Below are 22339 nucleotides of genomic sequence, written 5' to 3'. Positions count from 1 at the left end.
AAAGCTGTTTGCCTGGCCAAAAAAACACAATCGCTCCCGAATGCCCATTCGATCCCATTTGTACCCTAAAAATCACAGCCCGCTTCACAATTTGCTTCAGTGTCGCCCTATCGCCGATTTCTGCGGGAGTTTTTTTTTTGTTATGAGAGCCACGAATTGCAAACAGTTGATTGGTAGAAGATCACGAAATGCATTAGCAAAGTTGACGTAGACGCCGTACTACGCGCCTGTTCCGACATCAAACGGAAACTTCGTCGAACAGCATCCAATTACGGATCGGTTTGAAATGTTCACTAATTTTTGGTCAACAATGGAGAACGTATCTTCTAATTTCGATTTCAATCAAATCGTTTGTCTTTTTTTTTTTTGACAGGTTGCGAAAAAAAAAAAATCCGAAATTTGTGTTGCCACCCGTTAGCTTTTTCTTTTTAGTAATTTTAATAACGAAAGTTTTCAGCAAAGGACCAGCCGACCGAAACGTTTTCCGCAGGTCGCCAAATTACGAGCACTTCCGCTCGAGCAAATATATACAAAAATGAAATAATTTTATATAGAGAGAAGTTTTCTTTCGATTGGATAGCACCGAAAAGGTTTTCCAATTGCTAGAAGGTTCAAATTAACCTATTTACCACAATTCAGTTTGCACGTGCCGCCATAGTCGGATACATGATTTGATAATATGCGCCCATACGCTTAAAATAGAATGTTCAGCGGGTGTTAGTTTGGACGGTGCGGACAGTGCAGTAAATTGAAAGCAAACTTCCAGTGTACTTTTCACAAGCAGTAATTCGATTCGAGTTGATTTAAAACAACAGTCCGTAAAATTTTACCGGCACCGATCGAATAGTAACTTTCAACCGTCATCTACGCTTTCCCAAACAGAGCCGATGAATACGATCCTAAACAACAGACACCGGGCCCTCGGTTACCATATTCGCAGACTTGCATCATCGTGCATCGTCCATCCATCAATTCGTCGTCTACAACTGTGTGTGGAAGAAAACCAAACGAAACGAACGCGCAATGGCTGAAACTGCTATCGACGTTGCTGCTACGGCCCCTGCCGTCGTCGCCTCTCCGCCAGCTGCCAAAGCACCACCGAAGCAGGCGGCCAAGGCTAGCAAGAGTGACGCCAAGAAACCGAAAAAATCTTCAACCCATCCACCAGTGAGTGAGATGGTTCTGGCTGCCATCCGGACCCTGAAGGAACGGAGCGGATCATCACTGCAGGCGATCAAAAAGTACATCGCCGCCAACTACATGTGTGACGTCGCCAGGCTGGCTCCGTTTATCCGGAAGGCTTTGAAAACGGGTGTCGAGAAGGGAAACATCACCCAGACCAAGGGTACCGGTGCTTCCGGATCGTTTAAGGTGACGGTCGAAGCAAAGAAACCGGCTGGCGGCGATAAGAAACCACCATCGGGTGCAGCGAAAAAACCGAAGAAATCGGCTACTAAATCCGGAGAGAAGAAAAATCCGCCGGCTGGTGGTGGTGGTGAGAAGACCAGCAAGCCAAAGGCGGCGATCCCGGCCGCTAAGAAATCGGCTGCGAAGAAAACGAAAGCTGCTGCCCCTGCCAAGGCGGTAACGGCTGCCACTAAACAGAAAGCCACCAAACCATCGAAGGCTGCAGCGAACAAGCCGAAGGCCCCTAAGCCAAAGAAGGCCGCCACCGCCCCGAAGAAGGTCACCGCCGGCAAGAAGTAAATTCCCGACAACGTGCGCGTCCTCCCAAAACAACAGTCCTTTTCAGGACTAACAAAATTGTAAAGAATTGATTGATGCTTATTTTCCGTCAATGCTCCGTTCCCCCCATGAGTTTTCTAGCTTGAGCAGCACACCCGCATTCAACTGGCCCGCCGATTGGCAAGATAAATCAGTCGTTAGTTTGATTAAACAAATCACTATAGTAAATAGGCGCGGTTTCTTGCTCAGATAAACGTACGTACAGGTAAATTAATAGTAGGCCGTGGTTTTCTGTTGCCCTAGCAAACAAACAGAGCAAGTATAATATTACTCTGATTAGCAAACAACGCGCTTATTTTGGCTATAATAAAACAGAGAAAAATTGGCTGGCACAATAAACAAACGAACGAACGATAATTACCGATTTTTTAGCCTAAATTGGCGAACGTATTGTATTGATCGATCAACTTTGAGATTACAAATTGTGTTGGGTACGGTTTCTACGAAGATCAAAAGTTTGAAGACTGGGAAGTTTATTGTATTAACAAGTATGATCCAGAAGTGTGTTCTTTTTGCGGCAGAATTTTCTCACACGCTGGGGGTCGGTCATATAATGGGCTGTTTTAAACTGAATAGAATAGACGACAAAAAGACCGTTTTCCGTCTTAACGAAAAACAGTCAACTAGCGCGGTAAGGGGAAAGACTACTTCCACAAACTACAGCAAAACACATTTGATTTGAAAAATGGACAGAGAAAAAAATGACAACCTTTTTAGCTCTAATGAAACAAACAAACAACAACAACTAATGTTTATATAAACTATGTGTACATTTCAATTCAACTCTTTACCAGAACGTGTTTTGGTGGCCCTGAAAAGGGCCGATGACGATGGTGTGTGACATCCGGCGGCGGGGCGGGCGACGATTTACTTCGAGCTGGTATACTTGGTAACGGCCTTGGTACCTTCCGATACGGCATGTTTGGCCAGCTCGCCCGGTAACAGCAAACGAACGGCGGTCTGTACCTCGCGGGAGGTGATCGTCGACCGTCGGTTGTAATGGGCCAGACGAGATGCTTCGTTAGCAATACGCTCGAAGATGTCGTTCACGAAGCTATTCATGATGCTCATCGCCTTCGACGAGACACCGGTGTCCGGATGGACCTGCTTCAGCACCTTGTAGATGTAGATAGCGTAGCTTTCCTTGCGGCGTTGCTTTCGCTTCTTCTTCTCTCCTCCTCCTGCTTTTGTGGCGATGTTCTTCTGTGCCTTGCCACCGCCGCCGCCGGATTTTTTCACAGCCTTTCCGCTGGCTTTCGGTGCCATAGTAACGACGTGGTTGTGCTGCTGTTAACGATCTCGATGCGAACTGCGCTGACTGATTGGTAGCAAAAATCACTACATATCGCTTATATACGATCGTGTAGCGAGACGAAGGTTCGTCCTTTTTTGTGTTTAGCGCGTTTCGTTCGTTCGCTACTCCGCCCCTTTGGCGAACGATGTGCAATGAAGCGAATGCATAACAAGGGGTGCTGTGTGCGCGAGTGGCATCAGTGTTACTCGTATTGTCTACGTGACTACACACGCATAAACCTACGACAATGTCTGCACGCGGTAAAGGAGGAAAAGCGAAGGGAAAGCCAAAATCCCGCTCAGTTCGTGCCGGTCTCCAGTTCCCTGTTGGCCGAATTCACCGTCTGCTGAGGAAGGGAAATTATGCTGAACGTGTCGGTGCCGGAGCACCAGTATACTTGGCAGCTGTAATGGAATATCTTGCCGCCGAAGTACTGGAGCTGGCAGGAAACGCTGCCCGCGATAACAAAAAGACCAGAATCATCCCCCGTCATCTGCAGCTGGCCATTCGAAATGACGAAGAGCTAAACAAACTGCTCTCCGGCGTGACCATTGCCCAGGGTGGCGTGTTGCCTAACATACAGGCCGTTCTGCTGCCGAAGAAGACTGAAAAGAGGGCCTCCGCAGCAACCTAAATCCCGCTCCTTTCTAGCCGAAAAAACCGCCCTTTTCAGGGCGACTATTTTCTTCTGATAAAAAGAGTTAATTTGATTTTCACTCCGATAATCATCAACGTACATTTCTGTGAGCATTGCACAAGTTTCTTTGCAATGCTCGTCAGACACTTAATAATAATTATCATGGCATTGACGATTTCATTTAACCCCGCACTCTTATCTCTCAAAAGTTCTCACTCATCGAATTGGTGCTAAATCACAAATCGGCCGCGCAAGTTTTCCCTCAATGGGTCCTCTGTTTTGCACACGCTACTACTGTCGATCGGTACGAGGTGGTGCTGGCAAAAAATCCCCCCATCCGCGTGCTTTCTAACACACGCACACACACAGCCATGCAGGTGCCTGAGCATTTTTGGAGGGAAACGGAAAATTTCTGCTAATAATTCTTAGTAAAATATGATTGGTTGGTCCTGAAAAGGACCGTTTGTTGCTGTTTTTTTTTTTCGTTCTGGGCACACACCAAATTTAGGCCCGCTCCCCACGGATCCGGCGAGCCAGTTGGATGTCTTTCGGCATGATGGTCACTCGCTTGGCATGGATAGCGCACAGATTGGTATCCTCGAACAAACCAACCAGGTAAGCCTCGCTGGCTTCTTGAAGGGCCATGACGGCTGAGCTCTGGAAGCGCAGATCGGTTTTGAAGTCCTGCGCGATCTCACGAACCAGACGCTGGAAGGGCAGCTTGCGGATTAGTAGCTCTGTCGACTTCTGATAGCGACGAATTTCTCGTAGCGCGACGGTTCCTGGTCGGTAGCGATGGGGCTTCTTAACGCCACCCGTAGCTGGGGCACTTTTACGGGCAGCCTTCGTTGCCAACTGCTTGCGGGGAGCTTTCCCTCCGGTGGACTTGCGGGCGGTCTGTTTCGTACGGGCCATGTCGCGAAAATGCTGCTCTACAGTAGTAGCTACCACTGTGATGCTGTTCAAACGACGAATGATGACCAAAACAGACCGACCGATTTTTTGTCGTGACTAACGACTTACCTTTCAATATAGGGGCCCCTTTTCAAAATTTCGGAAGAAAAATGATGTAAGATTTTGAACGCTTATATCTTTTGTTGTACTGAATGGATTTAATCAATTTCTTCGGCATTTTGTCGAAAATATTTGTACCAATGTTGTATTAAATTTTGGAATATGTAGGATATTCATTATCAACGGAAAAATAGTGTTTTGAAAAATATTTCGAAAACGACTCGGAAAAGTGAAAATTTTCAGCCCATCCCGCACAGAGCCGTCAAAATGGTGCAGCAAATGAACAATAAAATAATGAAAAGTTTATATAAAGGTCCACTACATGTTTGTTCCTATGATGGAGTGTTCGTTATTTGTTCGCGCGGTATAGACGTGTTTTTACATTCGCTCTTATTTTGTTCGTTCAACCCGTGAGATGAGTAAAGGGAAGGGCCGTAACAGGCCGAAGAGGAAGAAGAAGCCTGGCGCTGGAATCCTATCGTCGGGCAGTGATTCATCGCAGCAGGCTGCCAGCCTAAAGAGGAAACAAAATTCTGTTCGCTCTAGAAGCGAGCGTTCATCGTTCGGTTCGGTTGACGACGTCAGCATTTGCAGTACTACTGCCCCACCGGACCCACTTCCAACCACGCAAAAGCCTTCTCCAAACCATGCTGCTGTACAGGATGCAGTTAAGATAAAACTTCCACCATTGGTGGTTAAAAAAGTGCCGCTTGAGACGCTCGTAAGCAACTTCGCTGCTATGGGTGTAAAAGCAGAATATAAATTAACGCGCATTGGAACCAAGGTGATGCTACAAAAGAAAGACGATTTCGATCTGGTTGTGAAATTTCTGCAGGAATCCAAAGCGGAATATTTCACACATGACATTCCCGGTGATAAGCTCTTCAAGGTTGTCATCAGGGGTCTACCGAACTTTGACGTCAAGACGATTGAAAGGGAAATCGTGGACCGGTACAAACTAGAACCAACTGCTGTTTTCCGGATGACGAGAAAAGACGAAGAGGATAAAAAGTATCCGGACAGCCTTTTCCTAGTTCACTTTCGGAAGGGAACGGTAACGCTCAACGCTCTGAAAGCAATCCGTACCTTATTCTCGATCATCATCCGCTGGGAACCATATCGTGGCGGTCGTCGTGACGTAACACAGTGCCAGCGTTGTCTTAACTTCGGGCACGGTACCCGCAACTGTAACATCAACCCACGCTGCAACAATTGCGCTAAAAATCATGCCACGTCTGACTGCCTTAAGGACAAAACTGCGCCGTTTAAATGCGCCAACTGCAAATGTGCTCATCAAAGTACAGACAAACAGTGTCCGAAACGAGAGGAGTTCAAACGCATTCGAAAGCAGGCTGCAGCCATCAACCAACCGGGTCGCAAGAAGGAAAAAGCTCCAGTCTTCAATGCAACTGATTTTCCGCCGCTACCTTCGCAGGTGCAATCTGCGTTCCGTCCAGATACTCCTAGTGCTTCCGCCGAGCAAGGATCTCCACCCCTCCCCCCTGGATTCCGGAGACCAACACCACAAAACAACAACCCCGATCTGTTCTCTGCAGATGAACTGATGGAAATATTCGTCAACATGACCGGTGCGCTTCGCAAGTGCCGAAATAAGCCCGAGCAGATTCAAGTGCTAGGAAAATTTATCATCCAGTATGGTGTGTAAACCGCTAACCATCGTCACATGGAACGCTTGCTCTGTACGGGCAAAAAGAATCGAGCTTGCTGACTTCGTCCGCAGGCACAACATCGACGTGGGACTAATCACCGAGACCCACCTAAAATCTGGTGACAGCTTTTGGATGCCAGATTATAACACCGTACGGATTGATCGCACCAACTCCAGGGGGGGTGGTGTTGCGGTCATCATCAAGAAAGGCATTAAGTACCGCACCTTGCCCCACGTCCGCACTTCTGTCATCGAAGCTCTTAGTGTGGAGGTGGAAACATCAACTGGAGACGTTCGGTTCATTGCAGTATACTGCCCTCGACAGTGCAACATAAGCAACGGCTTAGCGGCGAAATTCAAGAACGACCTGACCCTCATCACTCGTACAAACTCTCGTTTCGTCATCGGAGGAGACCTGAACGCTCGACACGAGGATTGGCGGAACTATCAGCGGAACCAAAATGGATGTCTGCTGTTTGATCACGCGCAGCATGGGCTGTATACAGTGCAGTTTCCAGATGAACCAACGTTTATCTCTCCGTCGGGTAATCCCTCAACACTGGATTTCTTCTTATCGAACATCAACATGACAAAGCCAGTGGCTCTCAACGACCTCAGTTCCGACCATCAACCGGTGGTGACGGAGATCGGTGTCAACGTGGTTCCTGCTCCGAGCTGCATGAGGAAGGATTACCACCACGTCAACTGGGTGCAGTTCAGCAACACGGTGGACAGGAACATCGATGAAAACCCGCAGCTAGACACCGTAGAAGACATCGACCGTGCGCTGGAGGCGCTTCAACGAGCCATTTCCGTGGCCGACCAGATGCACGTTCGACAAGTTCCTGTGAGGGGTAAGTTTATTGCCATTGATTCCCACACTAAATTCCTTATTCGATCAAGAAATGTTTGTAGACGCCAGTTTCAGAGGTCTGGTGATCTGAATAAAAAGCGCGAAATGGCCGATCTGAACAGGCAGATTGCTTCCAGAATGGACTCACTCCGAAACGAAAGTTTCGGACGTGTTGTCCAAAATCTGGACGATCGCTCAAGACCATTCTGGAAGGTTGCTAAAGTCCTGAGAACCCACCCCAAGCCCGTTCCTCCTCTTAGGGTTGATCGTTCGCTTCTTATTACCCCACTAGAGAAGTCAAATGCGATTGGTGATCACATTGCCTCATCGCATTTGATTGGCTCGAACATCCCAAGTCCGCTTGAAAATCAGGTTGCGCAATGCGTCCAGAATATCGATGCCTCCCCTTGTGTCGTTCCAGCAGAGGATAGAATAACATCCGAACAAATTGTCTCAGCGCTGAAATATACCAAAAATATGAAGGCCCCCGGGTTTGATGGAATTTTCAACTTGGTACTAAAAAGATTGAACATCAAATTTTACACACTACTAAGTACTATCTTCAACAGATGCCTAGAGCTGCACTACTTTCCAAGCAGCTGGAAGGTAGCAAAAATTATACCAATCCGAAAACCCGGGAAGGATCCAACATCACCTTCCAGCTACAGACCAATTAGCCTACTTTCAGCGCTGAGCAAATTGTTTGAGAAATTGATTCTCAATCGCTTACTCAAGTTTGTCGATGAACAGAACATCCTCCTACCGGAACAGTTTGGGTTTAGGAAGGGACATTCCACCACACATCAACTAGTACGGGTGATAAATAATATCAGGAGGAACAAATCTGTATCCAAGTCTACAGCCATGGCCTTGCTAGACGTCGAAAAAGCGTTTGACAATGTCTGGCACGACGGACTTGTATACAAGCTTTGCAACTCCAATTTTCCCTCACATCTAGTCAAAATCACCCGTAACTATCTCCAGCAAAGGTCGTTTAGGGTATCACTAAATGGTTGCCTCTCAGACACGTTCTCCATCCCAGCGGGGGTGCCGCAAGGCAGCTTGCTAGGTCCCCTGCTGTATAGCATCTACACCTCCGACGTTCCTCCTCTCGGGGACGGTTGTGTGTTCTTCCAGTTCGCAGATGATACTGCAATAGCAGTCAAAGGAAGAATGCCTCGCGAAATTACTAACAAACTCCAACGATGCCTTAACGCCTTTGCTGAGTATTGTAATATATGGAAAATTAAAATCAATGCCTCTAAAACCCAAACAATTATGTTCTTACATCGACAGTCCCCAAAATTAAAACCACCCGAGTCTTGCACAATAACCATGGACGGCATAAGGGTTGAGTGGTCCACCGAAGTAGTTTACTTAGGGCTGCTGTTTGACGAGAAACTTCTCTTTCGATCGCATGTTCAGAGAACCCTAGTTAAGGTCTCCACTTTGGTTAGGTGTTTGTATCCGCTGATTTGCCGCCGATCCCGCCTCTCAGGGGTGAACAAACTGGCTGTCTACAAACAAATAATAGCACCCGCGATCTTCTACGCAACACCAGTGTGGGAATCATGTGCTCAAACTCACAGGAACAAGATCCAGGTAGCACAAAATCGAGTGTTGAGGATGATCCTAAATCGTCCATTTGACACCAGAATATCAGACCTACATGAGGAGGCAAATGTTCCAAAAATCGACTCAAGCATCGAGGATATCAGAACAAAATTCGTGGAAAAATGCCGCACATCAGAATATGCTTTAATAAGCAATTTGTACATAGTAGGTTAAGTGTAAATAGTAGGTTAAGTTGTATATAGTAGATTTAAGGTGTATATAGTAGTTTTAAGTAGTTTATTTCCCAACTTTGCTTCTAAACAAAACTATCCACCAAGGTGGTCCATCATTTCAAGACAAATTAGTCTAAAAAATTTCAATATAAATTACAAATAGCTTAGTACTAAAGATGTAAAGAAATATTCTGTGTCACTTAAAAATTTAATATGTTAGCCATCGACAAAAACTAAAAATAAATATCATTTATCAATATCAAATCATTTGTTCCTATGATTATTCGTATTGGGTTGCTTGACGAGAGCAGTTGGTGGGGGAAAGCCGGGATATTAATTTTGGTTAAGCCATTAGAAGTCGGACGGAAAGGAAAGGCTCATGCACGCCACGAGAACGAGCGAGAAAGCGATAGTAGTGCATATTAGCGAAAGCGTTACGTACATTTTGAACGTTAATAACTTTTCTTCTACTAAACGGATTGCCAATCTTGTTTCATAAATCGGAAGGAAAACGTTCAACGCTTGCTACCGATACGTTGTTTGCTATATAAAATTTGTTTAAATAGTTCAAAAACTACTTTAAATGAGAATCAACATTAATGATAAAACCTATAAATAGGGGTGTCGCAGTTTTTCTCAAAACCAGACGTGTGTAAGACGCAGTGCATAACAGACGTGCGTGGTCGTGAGAAGCTGCATCGGACGACCAATCAAATCAGCTACCATCGGAGAGAAGCAGAAAAACGTTGGTGGAGGTGGTGGCGGTGAGAAGGCCAAAAAGCCAAAGGCTAAGAAACGCAGTCACTGAAAAAGCGGTAGTAACTGCCACTAAAAATGCCACCAAAACATCGAAGACTGCAAAGCGTACTCATTCGGTGTGAGCTGCGAAAGGGGAAAGATCGTATGGATGTACGCAGTAAAAACAATCGTCGGCAAGGTTTGAATTGTTTTAAAAGATTCCCGTCTTGTATCAACATAGTTATCCACAAACCGTCCTTATTAGGACGAATGCAAAATGGAAAAAGAATTTAATTAGAAAGTTTCTTTTATTAACTAGTATTAAGTTTGCGCTTGGTAATTCTGTACTTTTACCAGTGAATCATAAGAAAATGTTTTTCCAATCTACAAACCCGAAGGTTTTTGCAAATCCTTCCAAGAAAATCAGTGAATGTGGCAACTAAGCGAAAGCTACACCAAAACGAATGATGAAAATATTTTCATTTATCGAACAAAAGGACGTCCTTCCATCTGCATTGTAAAGTCAATAAAAAGGAACACCATGATGAAAACCGTGCTCATTCGGTGTGAGCTGCGAAAGGGGAAAGATCGTACGGATGTACGCAGTAAAAACAATCGTCGGCAAGGTTTGAATTGTTTTAAAAGATTCCCGTCTTGAATCAACATTGTTATCCACAAACCGTCCTTATTAGGACAAAGGCAAAATGGAAAAAGAATTTAATTAGAAAGTTTCTTTTATTAACTAGTATTAAGTTTGCGCTTGGTAATTCTGTACTTTTACCAGTGAATCATAAGAAAATGTTTTTCCAATCTACAAACCCGAAGGTTTTTGCAAATCCTTCCAAGAAAATCAGTGAATGTGGCAACTCTGCCACTAAGCGAAAGCTACACCAAAACGAATGATGAAAATATTTTCATTTATCGAACAAAAGGACGTCCTTCCATCTGCATTGTAAAGTCAATAAATAGGAACAGCTTGATGAAAAGTGTGCTCATTCGGCGTGAGCTGCGAAAGGGGAAAGATCGTATGGATGTACGCAGTAAAAACAATCGTCTGCAAGGTTTGAATTGTTTTAAAAGATTCCCGTCTTGTATCAACATAGTTATCCACAAACCGTCCTTATTAGGACGAAGGCAAAATGGAAAAAGAATTTAATTAGAAAGTTTCTTTTATTAACTAGTATTAAGTTTGCACTTGGTAATTCTGTACTTTTACCAGTGAATCATAAGAAAATGTTTTTCCAATCTACAAACCCGAAGGTTTTTGCAAATCCTTCCAAGAAAATCAGTGAATGTGGCAACTCTGCCACTAAGCGAAAGCTACACCAAAACGAATGATGAAAATATTTTCATTTATCGAACAAAAGGACATCCTTCCATCTGCATTGTAAAGTCAATAAATAGGAACAGCTTGATGAAAAGTGTGCTCATTCGGCGTGAGCTGCGAAAGGGGAAAGATCGTATGGATGTACGCAGTAAAAACAATCGTCTGCAAGGTTTGAATTGTTTTAAAAGATTCCCGTCTTGTATCAACATAGTTATCCACAAACCGTCCTTATTAGGACAAAGGCAAAATGGAAAAAGATGGGTTGGTAATGTATATGACATAACAGGGGTGTCGTGACCACACTTCGAAGTTATTTCAAATCTTGCAAAGCATAAATTGACATAATTTCAATGATTGTTCCTTTATGAATGAAATGACAAATTTTCAGGTCAACGCGGCAATAACTTTGCAATTTATAGAACAATTTTATATTTTTAGTTATCATATATTAACTGTCATCTCTTCCAAACAACTTAACCCTCTGCTGCCAACCACGTGGTTTTGCAGGGTTAAGGAGAATCATTGTAAAATGTCCAATACATGATTTTATGTTGTTACCTCCACTAAAACCACTTCAGAACACTCCCACCTGTCATACATGTACATTGTCTGCATGTTGAAATCATTATATGAAATTATTGACCTGTATTCAACGCGGAGAACTCGGTAATAAAATTGTTTTGCTGAATATACTAACGAACGGGATCCCCAGGAAAATTTCGCTGAGCCCGGTGAATCGAACTTAATGCGCAAAATTTAGCCATTTGAAGGAGATACAAGCAGAATTTTAAGAATATGAGCATCGCGGTTATGTCCCGGACATTACCCGCCCCTAGTTTTTCGCTAAGCGTGTTCATTTCTGTACGGAAAAGATTCCGATGGTTGTTTCGAGAGATTTTAACATTGATAGTTCAAAGCAAGAAAATATGAAATTTGTTCATTTCATGAATGAATGTCTCAACGAGCTTAGAATCCAGCGCATCCCCGATCAACGCAGACGCCAACAACAAAGGTTCTTTTCAGAACCACCATAATTATTATAAAGAATAACTTGAAACATTCCCACATATTTCATTGAGTATCATTCGATTTGAATTACAAGTCAAACGAGTAGTCACGACACTCCGGTTATGTCCTAGACATTACCCACCCATCTTTTTTATAGTCGCGAGTACACACTACTATCGCCTGTCTCGCTCGTGTCCGTGCCATGTGCCTTTTCGTTCTGTATACGGTTCGATTCGGCTACTATACTTCCCCCACCATTTCCATTCCGGAGCCAGTGTTGCCAGGCTTGAATTTTTCAGCTTTTCATCAGATTTGCTAAAAAATATTCCCAAAAAGAAAAACTGTATGTATGAGCAAAAAATCGCCTAGAAATCAATAAAATTCCAACAGTAGAAGAATATCAAACCAGAAATGGTTTGTTCAACAGTAACAATTTGTTCCATCATAGATCAGTATCAGATATCGATATTTAAGTACCATAGAAGCCAAAATAACGTACCATGTAGACGGATGTATAGAAAATCTTTAAAAATCTTTTAAAAAAACCCGTTTGTAGAGTAGAGTCTGCTATTTTCGATTTACTTTTTCTTTCTTTCTTTTTCAGGAGAATCAATTTCCGGGCAATCGTTTTCCAGGGAAAATGCTACCATGTCAGCATTAGTCCGGATAAAGGACGATTCAGACGATACATCAGCTTCCGTCAACGTCAACGGAACGTCACCGTTCCGTCAGGATAAGTTACATGCAGTTAAATGGAGGCATTCACACACAGCATCAACGGCACGGAACGTTTTGACGTACGGCATGTGTGAACGGACGCAAGAGGAAAGTATTTAACTTATCCTGACGGAACGGTGACGTTCCGTTGACGTTGACGGAAGCTGATGTATCGTCTGAATCGCGCTTAAAGCAGATTTCGGCAATCCCAAGATACTAAAACAGTGGCAACAGTGAACTTCGTGTTCGCGCTATTTCCCCTTCAAACCAACACATCTGCAAGCATATAGATAGCCATGGTAATCTACCTATGCCAGCGCGGCGGCGACTGAGAATGTGTGTGCATCAGTATAAAAGCGCTACTCAATGGGCCGAATTGCAACTTCAACAGTGTTCCACCCGCCTGGAACAAGTTCGTTTGATTGGCAACCTAGTTCTAACCTATGGATACTAACAATCTCAAATTGTTACTTTGGAATGCCCGCTCCATAATGCGGAAAAGTCTTGAGCTACAGGATCTGCTGACTCGTCACAACATTGACATCCTCGTAGCAACCGAAACACACCTGAAACCCGGTACCAACTTTCACTTACCCGGGTTCATCGTCGTCAGACTAGATCGCACACACACAAGCGGGGGCGGAGTGATGATAGCGGTAAGAAACAACATTAAATACAACATTCAACCACATTATCAAACCACCACAATCGAAGCACTAGGGGTAATAGTAACAACTAATGCAGGAGAATTGCTAATCATTGGGGCCTACTGTCCAAAGCAATGCGTTGACAGCAACGGAACAAGCAGAAAATTTAAGAATGATTTGGTAAAGTTAACCAGAACAAACAAAAAGTTCATCGTCGCCGGTGACTTAAATGCTCGTCATGAAGCCTGGAGAAACCACCGCCGGAATAAAAATGGAGAGCTGCTGTTCAACGACTCCCAGTTGGGGTACTATACAATCAACGTTCCTTTGGACCCAACATATATATCGCCATCCGGAATTCCATCAACCATCGACCTATTCCTGACAAATGCTGACTCCCACATCAATGACCCAGTCACAATTGGTGAGCTGAGTTCGGACCACTATCCCGTTGAGCTCCAGATTAGATCCACTCCGTTACGTCGGCCAAGAAATCATAGGAAGGATTACCACCACGTCAACTGGGTCGAATTCCAACGAAGAGTCGACCATCGAATCAACACAGAAGTCTCCCTGGCAACGCGCGAGGACATCGACCGTGAATTAGCGACACTCCAAAGTGCCATCGAAGCAGCCGAGAACGAGTGCATCCCGCGAACAACTACTAACGTGAGTAATCCCTTCCAAATTGACCCAGTGACAAAAACGCTGATTACAAAAAGAAACACTATCAGAAGAAAATTCCAAAGATCCGGTAATTTAAACGAGAAACATCTAGCAGCTAGGCTAACAGAAATAATTCGTGACAAAATTGAACGCCTGAAAAACGAAAAATTTCAAAACGATCTGTACAAACTAGACTCCCGTTCCAATCCCTTCTGGAAACTTTCGAAAGTGCTAAAATCTAAACCTCAACAAATCCCCCCGTTGAAAGTGAATGAATCTCTTCTGATCTCCCCTGAAGAAAAATCAAATGCTATTGCACAACACTTTGTAGCGTCGCACAACTTAGGCAATACTATGAACAGTCCCATGGAACCACAAGTGCGCGAAACAATGGTGATACTCAATAACACGCCCTGTTATGTACCAAACAACAAAAAGATTTCCCTAGACGAAGTTAGATTAGCTCTCAAAAACTCCAAAAATATGAAGGCCCCGGGACTGGATTCCATATTCAACATTGTTTTAAAAAATCTAAGCAATCGAAGCCTGACTCACCTGACCAATATTCTCAACAAATGTATGGACATCCAATATTTCCCGACCAACTGGAAATGTGCAAAAATTGTCCCTATTCGGAAGCCGGGAAAAGACCCAACGTTGCCCTCCAGCTATAGGCCAATTAGCTTACTGTCCTCATTGAGCAAACTCTACGAGCGGCTCATCCTTGATCGCCTTCTAGAACATGTCAACAACAATAGAATCATTCCAGAAGAACAGTTTGGTTTTAAGAAAAAGCATTCTAGTTCACACCAGCTTTCCAGGGTCACTAAATTCATCCGACGAAATAAGACCGTATCCAAGTCCACGATAATGGTGCAGCTAGACATAGAAAAGGCCTTCGATAATGTCTGGCATGAGGGTCTTCTCTATAAGTTGTACAGATATAATTTTCCGATCTACTTGATAAAAATTATAAAAAATTATCTAACCGAAAGAAGCTTCAAGGTAGCAGCAAACAGCACTTTCTCAGAAATTTTCTCAATACCAGCAGGTGTCCCCCAAGGAAGCCTGCTAGGTCCCACACTGTACAATATCTACACTTCAGATATTCCACAACCCCCCGAGGAATGCCACCTATCACTATACGCAGACGATACGTCCATAATGGCAAAAGGTAGAAACACTAAAGGCACGACTAGGAAACTTCAAAATTATCTTAACACAATCATAAACTACATGGAAAAATGGAAAATCAAAATTAATAACAGTAAAACGCAGGCTATTTTGTTCCCATACAATAACTCAACGAGGCTAAAACCTCCCAATGGTTGTAAAATCTCAGTAGAAGGCAACTCAGTTGAATGGACTAACGAAGTAGTAAGCCTAGGCCTTACGCTGGATAGCAAACTTCTCTTTAGAACACACATAGAAAAAACCAGAACCAAATGCCAAATACTTCTCAAAAAATTATACCCTTTGATAAACAGAAACTCCAGACTATCAATTATCAACAAGTCAGCAGTCTACAACCAAATTGTTCTCCCAGTAATCCTATATGGTTCTCCCATATGGGACAGCTGTGCTGCGACGCACATAAAGAAGCTACAAATCATTCAAAATACCTTTTTGCGAATGATATACAACCTGTCCAGGTATACTAGCATCAGAACCATACACGAAATAGCAGAAATTAACACAATAGAAGAAAAAATACAAAACATCAAACAAAAGTTTGCGGAAAAATGCATAAATTCAGAGCATGAATCAATTCGTGGATTGTTTCCACTATAGGTTTAGGAAATTAGGCTAAGAAATATACCGACAATGCGAAGACATTGAAAATGTAAACTGGCATCCAATCAAAAATTATAAAACAACAAAAGTACATACAACCAAAGATGTAAGCATAGCAGATCAATTAAAATGTATGAACGAACAGAAATTGTTATAAAAACCGAAAATAAAATAAACTTTAATGTAAAAAAAAAAGATGGGTGGGTAATGTCTAGGACATAACCGGAGTGTCGTGACTACTCGTTTGACTTGTAATTCAAATCGAATGATACTCAATGAAATATGTGGGAATGTTTCAAGTTATTCTTTATAATAATTATGGTGGTTTTGAAAAGAACCTTTATTGTTGGCGTCTGCGTTGATAGGGGATGCGCTGGATTCTAAGCTGGTTGAGACATTCATTCATGAAATGAACAATTTTCTTGCTTTGAAATATCAATGTTAAAATCTCTCGAAACAACCATCGGAATCTTTTTCGTACAGAAATGAACACACTTAGCAAAAAACTAGGAGCGGGTAATGTCCGGGACATAACCGCGATGATCATATTCTTAAAATTCTGCTTGTATCTCTTTCAAATGGCTAAATTTTACGCATTAAGTTCGATTCACCGGGCTCAGCGAAATTTTCCTGGGGATCCCGTTCGTTAGTATATTCAGCAAAACAATTTTATTACCGAGTTCTCCGCATTGAATACAGGTCAATAATTTCATATAATGATTTCAACAAGCAGACAATGTGCATGTATGACAGGTGGGAGTGTTCTGAAGTGGTTTTAGTGGAGGTAACAACATAAAATCATGTATTGGACATTTTACAATGATTCTCCTTAACCCTGCAAAACCACGGGGTTGGCAGCAGAGGGTTAAGTTGTTTGGAAGAGATGACAGTTAATATATGATAACTAAAAATATAAAATTGTTCTATAAATTGCAAAGTTATTGCCGCGTTGACCTGAAAATTTGTCATTTCATTCATAAAGGAACAATCATTGAAATTATGTCAATTTATGCTTTGCAAGATTTGAAATAACTTCGAAGTGTGGTCACGACACCCCTGTTATGTCATATACATCACCAACCCATCTTTTCATCATTCGTTTTGGTGTAGCTTTCGCTTAGTGGCAGAGTTGCGACATTCACTGATTTTCTTGAAAGGATTTGCAAAAACCTTCGAGTTTGCAGATTAGAAAAACATTTTCTTATGATTCACTGGTAAAAGTACAAAATTCTCAAGCGCAAACTTAATACTAGTTAATAAAAGAAACTTTCTAATTAAATTCTTTTTCCATTTTACATTCGTCCTAATAAGGACGGTTTGTAGATAACTATGTTGATACAAGACGGGAATCTTTTAAAACAATTAAAACCTTACCGACGATTGTTTTTACTGCGTACATACATCTTTCCCCTTTCGCAGCTCACTCCGAATGAGTACGCTTCGCATCAAGGTGTTCCTATTTATAGACTTTACAATGCAGATGGAAGGCCGTCCTTTTGTTCGATAAATGAAAATATTTTCATCATTCGTTTTGGTGTAGCTTTCGCTTAGTGGCAGAGTTGCCACATTCACTGATTTTCTTGGAAGGATTTGCAAAAACCTTCGGGTTTGTAGATTAGAAAAACATTTTCTTACGATTCACAGGTAAAAGTACAGAATTACCAAGCGCAAACTTAATACTAGTTAAAAAAGAAACTTTCTAATTAAATTCTTTTTCCATTTTGCCTTCGTCCTGATAAGGCCGGTTTGTCTATGTTGATACAAGACGGGAATCTTTTAAAACAATTCAAACCTTGCCGACGATTGTTTTTACTGCGTACATACATCTTTCCCCTTTCGCAGCTCACACCGAATGAGCACAGTTTTCATCATGGTGTTCCTATTTATAGACTTTACAATGCAGATGGAAGGCCGTCCTTTTGTTCGATAAATGAAAATATTTTCATCATTCGTTTTGGTGTAGCTTTCGCTTAGTAGCAGAGTTGCCACATTCACTGATTTTCTTGGAAGGATTTGCAAAAACCTTCGAGTTTGTAGATTAGAAAAACATTTTCTCATGATTCACTGGTAAAAGTACAGAATTACCAAGCGCAAACTTAATACTAGTTAATAAAAGAAACTTTCTAATTAAATTCTTTTTCCATTTTGCCTTCGTCCTGATAAGGACGGTTTGTCTATGTTGATACAAGACGGGAATCTTTTAAAACAATTCAAACCTTGCCGACGATTGTTTTTACTGCGTACATACATCTTTCCCCTTTCGCAGCTCACACCGAATGAGCACAGTTTTCATCATGGTGTTCCTATTTATAGACTTTACAATGCAGATGGAAGGCCGTCCTTTTGTTCGATAAATGAAAATATTTTCATCATTCGTTTTGGTGTAGCTTTCGCTTAGTAGCAGAGTTGCCACATTCACTGATTTTCTTGGAAGGATTTGCAAAAACCTTCGAGTTTGTAGATTAGAAAAACATTTTCTCATGATTCACTGGTAAAAGTACAGAATTACCAAGCGCAAACTTAATACTAGTTAATAAAAGAAACTTTCTAATTAAATTCTTTTTCCATTTTGCCTTCGTCCTGATAAGGCCGGTTTGTCTATGTTGATACAAGACGGGAATCTTTTAAAACAATTCAAACCTTGCCGACGATTGTTTTTACTGCGTACATACATCTTTCCCCTTTCGCAGCTCACACCGAATGAGCACGGTTTTCATCATGGTGTTCCTATTTATTGACTTTACAATGCAGATGGAAGGCCGTCCTTTTGTTCGATAAATGAAAATATTTTCATCATTCGTTTTGGTGTAGCTTTCGCTTAGTGGCAGAGTTGCCACATTCACTGATTTTCTTGGAAGGATTTGCAAAAACCTTCGGATTTGTAGATTAGAAAAACATTTTCTCATGATTCACTGGTAAAAGTACAGAATTACCAAGCGCAAACTTAATACTGGTTAATAAAAGAAACTTTCTAATTAAATTCTTTTTCCATTTTGCATTCGTCCTAATAAGGACGGTTTGTCTATGTTGATACAAGACGGGAATCTTTTAAAACAATTCAAACCTTGCCGACGATTGTTTTTACTGCGTACATACATCTTTCCCCTTTCGCAGCTCACACCGAATGAGCACAGTTTTCATCATGGTGTTCCTATTTATAGACTTTACAATGCAGATGGAAGGCCGTCCTTTTGTTCGATAAATGAAAATATTTTCATCATTCGTTTTGGTGTAGCTTTCGCTTAGTGGCAGAGTTGCCACATTCACTGATTTTCTTGGAAGGATTTGCAAAAACCTTCGGATTTGTAGATTAGAAAAACATTTTCTCATGATTCACTGGTAAAAGTACAGAATTACCAAGCGCAAACTTAATACTGGTTAATAAAAGAAACTTTCTAATTAAATTCTTTTTCCATTTTGCATTCGTCCTAATAAGGACGGTTTGTAGATAACTATGTTGATACAAGACGGGAATCTTTTGAAACAATTCAAACCTTGCCGACGATTGTTTTTACTGCGTACATCCATACGATCTTTCCCCTTTCGTAGCTCACACCGAATGAGTACGCTTTGCAGCCTTCGATGTTTTGGTAGCATTTTTAGTGGCAGTTACTACCGCCTTTTCAGTGACTGCGTTTCTTAGCCTTTGGCTTTTTGGCCTTCTCACCGCCACCACCGTTTTTCCTCTCTCCGGTGGTAGCCAATTTGATTGGTCGTCCGATGCAGCTTCTCACGACCACGCACGTCTGTTATGCACTGCGTCTTACACACGTCTGGCTTTGAGAAAAGCTGCGACACCCCTATTTATAGGTTTTATCATTAATGTTGATTCTCATTTAAAGTAGTTTTTGAACTATTTAAACAAATTTTATATAGCAAACAACGTATCGGTAGCAAGCGTTGAACGTTTTCCTTCCGATTTATGAAACAAGATTGGCAATCCGTTTAGTAGAAGATAAGTTATTAAGGTTCAAATTGTACGTAACGCTTTCGCTAATATTCACTACTATCGCTGTCTCGCTCGTTCTCATGGCGTGCATGGGCCTTTCCTTTCCGTCCGGCTTCTAATGGCATAACCAAAACTAATATGCCGGCTTTCCCCCGCCAACTGCTCTCGTCAAGCAACCCAATACGAATAATCATAGGAACAAACATGTAGTGGACCTTTATATAAACTTTTCATTATTTTATTGTTCGGTTGCTGCACAATATTGACGGCTGTGTGCGGGATGGGCTGAAAATTTTCACTTTTCCGAGTCGTTTTCGAAAGATTATTCAAAACACTATGTTTCCGTTGATAATGAATGTCCTACATATTCCAAAATTTAATACAACATTGGTACAAATATTTTCGACAAAATGCCGAAGAAATTGATTAAATCCATTCAGTACAACAAAAGATATAAGCGTTCAAAATCTTACATCATTTTTCTTCCGAAATTTTGAAAAGGGGCCCCTATATTGAAAGGTAAGTCGTTAGTCACGACAAAAAAAAAATATGCCGAATTGCAACATTCGGTATTGGAATCTCGCTGCTGCTGCTACTGCTGCAGGTGTGCTGTGCTAGCCTACTAAGTTATTACCTACAACCAAGAAGATGACTGGCCGTGGCAAAGGAGGCAAAGGGCTCGGCAAGGGAGGCGCTAAGCGGCACCGCAAGGTGCTTCGTGACAACATCCAGGGCATCACCAAACCCGCCATTCGTCGTCTGGCTCGACGTGGAGGAGTGAAGCGAATCTCCGGTTTGATATACGAGGAAACCCGTGGTGTGCTGAAGATTTTTCTGGAAAACGTTATCCGGGACGCTGTGACGTACACTGAACATGCCAAACGGAAGACCGTCACTGCGATGGATGTCGTCTATGCGCTTAAACGCCAGGGACGCACATTGTACGGTTTTGGTGGTTAAGCCCTCTACCGTTCACGACAACACAAAAGGCCCTTTTCAGGGCCACCAAATGTTTAGAAAAAAGAATTAGTTTGAAATGTATCCTTCATATTTTCATTCATGTTGCAGGGGCGTACTGTTTAGTGTGCGATTTTGATTGATATGCGAGAGACCAGTGTTACGACAACGCGCTCAGTCGCTGGGTTTCCCTTTTTTTTTCATATACGCATTTCCTTTTGTCGTGACTAACGACTTACCTTTCAATATAGGGGCCCCTTTTCAAAATTTCGGAAGAAAAATGATGTAAGATTTTGAACGCTTATATCTTTTGTTGTACTGAATGGATTTAATCAATTTCTTCGGCATTTTGTCGAAAATATTTGTACCAATGTTGTATTAAATTTTGGAATATGTAGGATATTCATTATCAACGGAAAAATAGTGTTTTGAAAAATATTTCGAAAACGACTCGGAAAAGTGAAAATTTTCAGCCCATCCCGCACAGAGCCGTCAAAATGGTGCAGCAAATGAACAATAAAATAATGAAAAGTTTATATAAAGGTCCACTACATGTTTGTTCCTATGATGGAGTGTTCGTTATTTGTTCGCGCGGTATAGACGTGTTTTTACATTCGCTCTTATTTTGTTCGTTCAACCCGTGAGATGAGTAAAGGGAAGGGCCGTAACAGGCCGAAGAGGAAGAAGAAGCCTGGCGCTGGAATCCTATCGTCGGGCAGTGATTCATCGCAGCAGGCTGCCAGCCTAAAGAGGAAACAAAATTCTGTTCGCTCTAGAAGCGAGCGTTCATCGTTCGGTTCGGTTGACGACGTCAGCATTTGCAGTACTACTGCCCCACCGGACCCACTTCCAACCACGCAAAAGCCTTCTCCAAACCATGCTGCTGTACAGGATGCAGTTAAGATAAAACTTCCACCATTGGTGGTTAAAAAAGTGCCGCTTGAGACGCTCGTAAGCAACTTCGCTGCTATGGGTGTAAAAGCAGAATATAAATTAACGCGCATTGGAACCAAGGTGATGCTACAAAAGAAAGACGATTTCGATCTGGTTGTGAAATTTCTGCAGGAATCCAAAGCGGAATATTTCACACATGACATTCCCGGTGATAAGCTCTTCAAGGTTGTCATCAGGGGTCTACCGAACTTTGACGTCAAGACGATTGAAAGGGAAATCGTGGACCGGTACAAACTAGAACCAACTGCTGTTTTCCGGATGACGAGAAAAGACGAAGAGGATAAAAAGTATCCGGACAGCCTTTTCCTAGTTCACTTTCGGAAGGGAACGGTAACGCTCAACGCTCTGAAAGCAATCCGTACCTTATTCTCGATCATCATCCGCTGGGAACCATATCGTGGCGGTCGTCGTGACGTAACACAGTGCCAGCGTTGTCTTAACTTCGGGCACGGTACCCGCAACTGTAACATCAACCCACGCTGCAACAATTGCGCTAAAAATCATGCCACGTCTGACTGCCTTAAGGACAAAACTGCGCCGTTTAAATGCGCCAACTGCAAATGTGCTCATCAAAGTACAGAC

General features: G+C 42.4%; 4 protein-coding genes across 4 annotated transcripts; 2 read left to right on the top strand and 2 right to left on the bottom strand.

The window, feature by feature from the left end:
• Window positions 1–2580: 2580 nt before the first annotated feature.
• LOC131694855 (histone H2B-like) lies at window positions 2581–3012 on the bottom strand. The gene has a single exon (XM_058983363.1). The coding sequence runs from the start codon at window positions 3010–3012 to the stop codon at window positions 2614–2616; it is 399 nt and encodes a 132-aa protein (XP_058839346.1). The 3' UTR covers window positions 2581–2613.
• A 275-nt stretch (window positions 3013–3287) lies between these two features.
• On the top strand, window positions 3288–3674 carry LOC131694857 (histone H2A-like). Its single transcript, XM_058983366.1, has one exon. The coding sequence runs from the start codon at window positions 3288–3290 to the stop codon at window positions 3672–3674; it is 387 nt and encodes a 128-aa protein (XP_058839349.1).
• Window positions 3675–4181: 507 nt separating this feature from the next.
• LOC131694862 (histone H3) lies at window positions 4182–4592 on the bottom strand. Its single transcript, XM_058983369.1, has one exon. The coding sequence runs from the start codon at window positions 4590–4592 to the stop codon at window positions 4182–4184; it is 411 nt and encodes a 136-aa protein (XP_058839352.1).
• Window positions 4593–20491: 15899 nt separating this feature from the next.
• Window positions 20492–20806, top strand: LOC131694863 (histone H4-like). The gene has a single exon (XM_058983370.1). The coding sequence runs from the start codon at window positions 20495–20497 to the stop codon at window positions 20804–20806; it is 312 nt and encodes a 103-aa protein (XP_058839353.1). The 5' UTR covers window positions 20492–20494.
• The last annotated feature ends 1533 nt before the right edge of the window (window positions 20807–22339 follow it).

Source organism: Topomyia yanbarensis, unplaced genomic scaffold, assembly GCF_030247195.1.
Source record: "Topomyia yanbarensis strain Yona2022 unplaced genomic scaffold, ASM3024719v1 HiC_scaffold_171, whole genome shotgun sequence".
NCBI classification, from domain to species: Eukaryota; Metazoa; Arthropoda; class Insecta; order Diptera; family Culicidae; genus Topomyia; species Topomyia yanbarensis.
Note: the sequence above shows the minus strand (reverse complement) of the source record. Positions and strands in the feature narration are given on the sequence as shown.